Genomic DNA, 7,640 nt, shown 5'->3' with positions numbered 1-7,640 from the left:
ATTTCCTTTTACTTTCCTCTTGTCCCACTATCATGCTCAGCCTTCATTTGGGTTTCAGTAATTCCTCTAGGTTACATTGCCCTTGATCAAGCCCTACCAGGCTTGCTATACCCTCTGAGCCACTGATTTTGGATCACTTGTTGTTCCCTTGGCCCTGGGTTTGTTAACACCCACTTCTTTTCCCCCTCTCCCATGTTCCCCCCGACCATCGGTCCTGTTGTTTTCTCCTCCAGATTGTTCTACCTGCCTGTCTTATCTAGATAGACCTGCAGAGATAATATAACATGCACAAAAACAAGACATAGCAAAACAACAACAAAAGAACCAATGGCCAAAAAAAGAAAAGCCTGTAAATAGTTCAAGGTCTGTTTGTTGACCTTTAGGAGTGTTTTCTGATCAAGTCTGATTGGGTGCCACACCCTGGCCCTAAAATCTATTTCTGGTATTCCCTCGGGAGTTCCTTGCTCTGTTCCCCTTGTGTTCTGTTTCACGCCCTTAGGGTTTGCCTTGGGGTCAGATCGGATGCATTTCCCACACTGTGTCTCCATTGTTGACCCCCATATAGAGTGATGGGTCAGTGAGGATGTCCTGTCTCATTGTGGGGCCGGCCATATGGTCCTTTCTCTGCATTGGCTGCTCTGAATGGGGATATCGTTCTCAAGGCTTGCTGGGCCAGGATGTGCTCCACTCTCTCTTCCTCCCCCTTCATTTGCTCCTGTGTGCTCTGATCAGACTTGTCCCTCTGCCTGAGCCGTAGCTTCAGTGCTGTCCTCTAAAGTAAATTCTTCTGTGGGGAGGGGGGCTGTCCACGTAGTTGGTATTGGGGCTGGCCCTGCAGACCTCTCAACTGGTTCCCTGCTTCATCCTAATAAAATGTTAACAACAACAAAAAACAAACAAGAAACTATACCTAGATAAAGAGGCAGTTATGCATATAGAATAAGGGAATATTGCTTGTTTTAAAATCAGGAAAAGTGTGTGTCTGGTTGGTATCCTCCCATCATACTTATTCAATCTGTCTTCTGAGAAGATCAGAGAAGCTGGCCTATATGAAGAACATGACATGAGGTTTGGAGGAAGGACTATTAACAACCTTCAACATGCAGATGGCACAAGCTTGGTTGCTGAACATGAAGAGAAGCTGAAACACTTGCTGACGAATTACAACACACGCTAAAGAAAACCAAAGTCCTTGTAACTGGGCCAATGGGTAACATCATTATAAATGGGGGAAAAGTTGAAATTGCCACAGATTTCATATTTCTTGGAACCAAAATAAATGCTCATGGAAGCAGCCGTCAAGAGCTCAAAGGACTCATTGCATTGAGTGAATCTACTGCACATGATCTCTTTAAACTGTTGAAAAGCAAGGATGTTACCTCAAGGGCTGAAGTGGGCCAGACCCAAACCATGGTATTTTCAATCACCTCAAATGCATGTGAAAGTTGGACACTGAGTCAGAGAAACTGAAGAACTGCTGCATTTAAATTGTGTAACTGGTGAAGAATATTGAAAGTACCATGGACTGCCAAAAGGGCAAACGACTCTGTGTGGAATGAAGTACAGGCAGGATGTTCCTTAGAAGCAAGTGTGGTGAGGCTTCAGGTCGCGTATTTATAGCATGGTGTCTGAGAGACCAGGGCCTGGAAACGAACGTTAGGCTTGGGGAAATAGAAGGGCAGCACCAGAGAGGAAGGGCCTCAACAAAACAGATTTGCACAGTGGCTGCACTGAAGGACTCCAACCTAGGAACTGTGAGGGCAGCACAGGACCAGGCAGCGTGTCTTCCCGTTGCACACGGGGTTGCTATGAGTCAGAACAAACTCCACCGCCCCTGACAACATCAGTAGGAATCAGCTCAATGGCAGTGGGTTTGGTTTGGTTTTTCCTAAACAGCACAACTTCCTGCAACCATTAAGAGTAACATTTTCACTCTTCCATGATTGAAATTGCATGCTAATATGAATACAGCACAAGAATATAACCCCCTTTTCCGTGCTGGTAGCGCTCCCATAAACAGGGTGAACGTTCCTGAAACCCGCCGGACTTTCTCTAAGAAGTGCGGCAAGCACAACCCCACAGAGTGACAGTACTGGAAGGGCAAAGATTCTCCAGATCCCCAGGGAAAGCAACGGTAGGACAGGAAGCAGAGTGGCTATGATGAACAGACTAAGCCATTTTCCAGAAGAAGGCTAAAACTACAAAGAAGGTTGCGTTGAGGCTTGAATGTGCTGAGCCCACGTGCAGCGCTAAGAGAATATTGACTATGAAGTGATGCAAGCATTTTGAACTGGGAGGAGATAAGAAGAGAAAAGATCAGGTGATCCAATTCTAAGCTTCATCATGGTTTATTGACAAAGCAGTAAAATTTTAATGTTACAAACCAAAAAATAAACATGACGTAGTGAAACATAAACATTTTAATTAACTTGCAGCAGGAGCTCCGTATCTTAATGAGGCGTAGTAGGAGTTTGTGTGCTTGGAGACTTCACCTTCTGAGCTGTCCCTCTGGTTTCTCCCTCAGTTGGCGAATCGTCCTCGGGCAAGGCGTCTCGGAGTCTCGCGCAGCATATCCCCGGGCCCGGCGGCATTGAGGGGGTGAAAGGGGCAGCATCTGGCGTCGTGGGTGAATTGGCACGAGCCAGGTTGGCACTGGACGAAAGAGGGCAGAAGCTTAGTGACCTGGAGGAGAGAACGGCCGCCATGCTCTCCAGTGCAGACTCCTTCTCCAAGCACGCCCACGAGGTAGGCGCCCGACTGCCTGCGCGCGGCCGAAGCCTCCCGGGGCAGCTTTCTCTTCTCTCGCGACACGCGGGACTTCCCAGGGCTGCTTTGCACAGTTGCGCACTCCTGATCTTTGCCGCCAGCAGGAACTGTTGGGCTACTCCGTAGCCTTTGAGGTCCTTACCAGCTGTATCAATGTCAAGCCCTCTCACCTTCAGGCACCTTGTACACAAAGCCAGCAGCTTTGCCAGTAACATGTTGGGGAATGCAGCGGGGATCCTTCATCGTGCCAAGACCTGGTGCCTCCTGAGCTGTATTTGCATTAGTGTTCTGGCATGTCTAGAACTGCCCTGGGGGGTTTCCAAGACTGTGACCCTTTACAGGAATAGAAAGCATCAGCAGCCCCCTCTCCCCTTCCCCCCGAGCGCGCCCCACCCCGCCCCCCACGCAGTGACTGGTGATTGCAACCTGCCGACCTTTCAGTTAGCAGCCCAATGTGGATAACCACTACTGCAAGGTGAGCAGTTTGAAACCACTAGATGCTCCATGGGAGAAAGACGAGGCTTTCCACTCTGATAAAGAGTTATGGTCCTGGAAACTCATGGGGATTCGGCCCTGTCCTATGGGGGAATGTGTGTCATGCATTAAGTCACCTGACTTATAGCAGGTGACAAGTGAATTTTAAATGCCAGTCCTTGTCTTCTGTTTAACCTTCCATTCCCAGGTTCTTTACGCATTATTTTTCAATTCAAATGAAAACCAACCACCCAAACCCAGTGCTGTCTTTAGACTTTAGACTTTAGACTCGGGCTAGCCCACAAGGGTCAGAGAAGCCTGCCCTGCCGTCGTACAGAAAAGTGGATCCCAAGACCCCCTTCCATAGCACCACCAGGGCATTTCCCACCCCAGCTCTCCCGCCTTGAGCTGAGTGCAAGCCCTCTGCACCACCAGGCACCTTTAGTGAACTGAAAGGCACCTCACGGGTAGGATCTTAAGTCACCAGGGATGTTCGCTGAACGAAGAGTCACTTATGTTTTATGTCCAAGAAAGAGGAGGGAGGACCTTCCAGCTGGGTCCTGACTGGCCGTAGTCTGTTTGCCTCCAGATGCGCCTGTTTTTCCTGGTTGCTTTCAGTATAAATTGATATTCAGTAAGCAGTGTCATCATCCTGCAGCACACTTCAGAGCGACAGAACATTGATCCCTATGGAAAGTCGCCATACTCTGTACCCACTGTTCAAGCATTTCAACGGTTTCCTTGTGTTTTTTTCCCCTCTCCCTTAGATGATGTTGAAATACAAAGATAAGAAGTGGTACCAGTTCTGAGAACCAGAATCCAACCCAAGTCCGCGTCAGCCGGAAGGAAAACACGTTTTCCTTTTTTCTTTCATTGCTTCATTTGGGAAAGGTCACATGGAAGGGATGGTCATCACTGGATTCTCCTCTTTCCTAGCACAATCATGCACTATTTTTACCTCAGTCACGTCGCTGTCACTGAGGAGTGTTCACATGCGTGCGTGCGTTCACACACATCCACACACGCACACACACTCCACCTGGGATGTGTGGTGTGTGCCAGCTACGAGGTGACAGTTTGGGAGCTAAGCCAGCCCTACAGGACAGCTGAAGAGACTCAGGGCGGTGTTCAGGAGATGGGAGACTCTTCCCAGGTCATTCCTGTATTAAGCTTGCGTACGCCCAAAGAGTTGTGCCGTGGTCCCGGCCATCAGTGTTGGACCTCTTTGGGGGAGAGGCAATAATTCAGACGTCCGGGAGCAGGAGCAGTCACACACGGCGTGTCTCTGAACCGGGCTTCGTTACCAACAGCTGTCTTGGACTTCCCTCCTTGAGCTGACTGGTCGTCGGCGTCAGTCGTGGAAAAGACACGAACTGTTTGTTACCATATCTTTAGACAGATAAGCTGAATGGTGGGCTTTAAATAATAAAAACATACACATCATTGACTAGTGTATGGGCTACTCTTGGATTCTTGTTATTGTAGACTTGTGTTTAGTACATATTTTGTTAAAAGCAAAACAAGGCGATAAATCACTTCATTGAGAAGTAAAGTGCAGAGCATGACGGAGCTGCTCATCATCCTGAGAGTTTCCATGTGGTAGCTCTGCGGTGGGGGACGTCAGGACAAGCAAGGAAAGACCCTCCATTGTGGTGAGGAGAGTGAATGCTTCAGTGTCCCTTGTCCTCATGGTCATTCATTCAGCTTCAAGGTGGATCTGACCAAAATCGTTCTGGTTAAATTTGTAGAACTGTTGAAATTAGCTAAGGTTTTTGTTTTGTTTTGTTTTTGTTTTCTGTTCTTCATTTATGCTTGAATTTTTATAAAATGTTTAACCAACTGTACCTTTGCATTATTTAATTAAAATTGCTTAAAAAACATGTTTCCTTCTTTCCATCAAATGCTCAGCTCCCTTTTGTCCAGTGCCCTTTCTTGCTACGAGTTCCAGTCCACTCAGGAGATGAGCCGATTAGATCGTAGTGCACATGCTGGTGCATGGGAAACGCATCCTTTGTCAATAATTATCTGTTTTAAGAGTCTGGTCCACTGACCTACACAATCTCTTCTGTAGAAATAGACTCTAAATCTGCACCTGTCCCTGTACGATTTTTAAAAGGCCGAAGGGCAGCCGCACACGTTGGAGCGCACAGAACGCCAGCCACGGACAGTGTCCCGGGATCTCTCAGTGGACAGAGGCGACTCCACCGGAAGGTCTGGAAGGAAGCCGGCTCCGCCCAGGCTGCGGTGGGGGTGGTGCCCAGCCGCTCAGAGCCGCCAAGAAGAGCAGTCGAAGCTTTCAAGTTAACGTTGCTGAAATTTACATATTTTCTCTATAAAAAAAGTTTATAATTGTTTTTCATGAAGGGATGATCAGAGCACAAATTAGCAGCTAACATGATGGTTGTTTTTCTATCCCGTGTGATCATTAAAGCTATATGCAGCACACCATAACTTCACGTGGTCTGTGACGCATTTTCTTCTCTTGAATCTCCTTCGCAAAACTTGTGTGTTTACATTTTCCAATATGCACTACTGGATGCGAGCGTGGACATTAAAGTTTGCTTTAAAATAGCAGTGGGGAGTATGCGAGTAACTGTGCAGTAGAGATCATTGATCAGAACAAGAGTCTAAAAGTTTTTCAGTTTGTAGAAGGCACCAGCCCATCACATTTCTTCTTAGAGACTGTCTTCTGAATAATGAACTTTATAATTCATTGATGGGTTGTGCTAGTTTCTGCATGCCCCGAAGTCTGTGACGGGTCACAAATTAGACCCCTCTTTAAAAGTCCCATTTTATGTATGTCAATAGAATGATCAGTTCTGGATTCGAGGGAGTTGGGAAGTATTGAAGTAAAGGTAGAGCTGTTGGTTAATTCCCCTTCCCCATATGACGTGGAAGGTCATATTTGCCCCAACTGAACGTTTGGTGTGTCAAGCGATTTTGAATTCATTGCATAGAAATTTCATTTTCACAGCGTCTTCCATGTTGTGCATAAAATGAACCAAGCTTGGCATTATTTTCAGATAGAAAGATGGGCGCATTTGTTTGGTTTGGATTTTCTAGGAAAGCTTAAATGGATATATTGAGGAGCTTTGATTCCATGTTAAAGTTTCCCTCCAGGTTGTGCAGAGCAGACCCGCAGCTCAGCTAGGGGTAGAAAGCAGCAGGTGTTTTTGAGTGTAGGGCCATCAGCATCTTGGAGCTGTTGGCACAGACAGAACCCAGGAAATTTCGTGGGGGTTGAGAGATGACATCTCTATTTATTTACTTCCTGCCTTTTTAAATATGGGAAGAAGTCACCAGCGGCATGGGGGGAGGTGTGTGCAGGGAGTTAGGACCAGTTGTTTAGAAGAGGGACATTTCCATGTGCTTCCTCATTCTCCTCAGCACTGTTGTTTGCTGCATCTGCTCTTGATCCTCAGTCTTCATTGGGGAGCAGGCTGTCAATAGCAAGCTGTTCCCTGTGTGTACTGAGTACCAATCTACTTCACTTGTCAACCCCAAGCTCCTATTTGTTGCTGAGAAGAGTATTTGAAGTCTTGATGGAGTCTGACCAATTCCGTACCATTATATCCATTTGACTTGATGTTTGGCATCGTCTTACCCCTTGGTTTGCATCTCAGTTGTACAAAATAAAAAGGGGGTTATAGGCCGAACTGAACAGTTATTAACTTCTTTCCTTTCGGGATGAAAGCATAAGAAAAATTGCTGCTACCTGTGTTTGTGACTGTGCAGTCTGTCACATTTCAATTTGATTACTTTAAAGAAAGCCCGTTGTTTTTTTTTTTTTTGCTTACTACTTATTTCCATAGGTTTCCTCTGAAGTGATTTCATGTTGACGTGTGTGTCTTAACCAAGCCTGAGGGTTACAGACCTCGAAGTCGCAGGGTAATTGGGTGGACGGCCGAGTAAATGTGTGGAGCAGGCTGTGGGGGGTGGGTTGTAGCCTGAATTCTCTCCCGTGTGTGTTGCAGGCAGTTCTCATGTCACATTAGAAAAGCTATATCCAAAGGAAAGTTTTTCGTGGCAAAGATTTACTTTATATTTCAACTGTGGGAATTTTGTTTTGCTTTTTCAGGCTAAAGAGCACTGAACTTGAAACTTGAATTTTTTTCTGCACTTTTTTAGGTAATTAAAACTTTTTATTAGCTTTTAAGGCCACCTTCCTCATTTCACATCAAAAGGCACGTTTATAAAACATGCCCGAGCCATGAGTATGCTGCGGGCTGTATTTCAAACCATGAAACCCATCATAATTTCGAAATCTTTAATAGAGTTTTATATAGGTCTCGAGGATTTAAACATTTGCTGTATATGTCAGTGTTCTTGCCACAATTTCAGATTTGCTTTCAGATCATACAATTAGATGTTATATTTATACATACTGCTAGAGAATCTAC

General features: G+C 46.0%; 1 protein-coding gene across 1 annotated transcript in view; it reads left to right on the top strand.

Moving 5' to 3' along the window:
• Positions 1 to 5,694, top strand: part of STXBP5 (syntaxin binding protein 5) — a 186,108-nt gene extending 180,414 nt beyond the window's left edge. Inside the window, 2 exon segments of the mRNA XM_030886748.2 lie at positions 2,525 to 2,745; positions 4,008 to 5,694. Coding sequence (XP_030742608.1) covers positions 2,525 to 2,745; positions 4,008 to 4,049 — 263 coding nt within the window. The 3' untranslated portion in view covers positions 4,050 to 5,694.
• The last annotated feature ends 1,946 nt before the right edge of the window (positions 5,695 to 7,640 follow it).

This window comes from Echinops telfairi, unplaced genomic scaffold (assembly GCF_000313985.2).
Source record: "Echinops telfairi isolate 266 unplaced genomic scaffold, ASM31398v2 ScPeMD7_3533;HRSCAF=4204_0, whole genome shotgun sequence".
In the NCBI taxonomy this organism is placed as follows: domain Eukaryota; kingdom Metazoa; phylum Chordata; class Mammalia; order Afrosoricida; family Tenrecidae; genus Echinops; species Echinops telfairi.
Note: the sequence above shows the minus strand (reverse complement) of the source record. Positions and strands in the feature narration are given on the sequence as shown.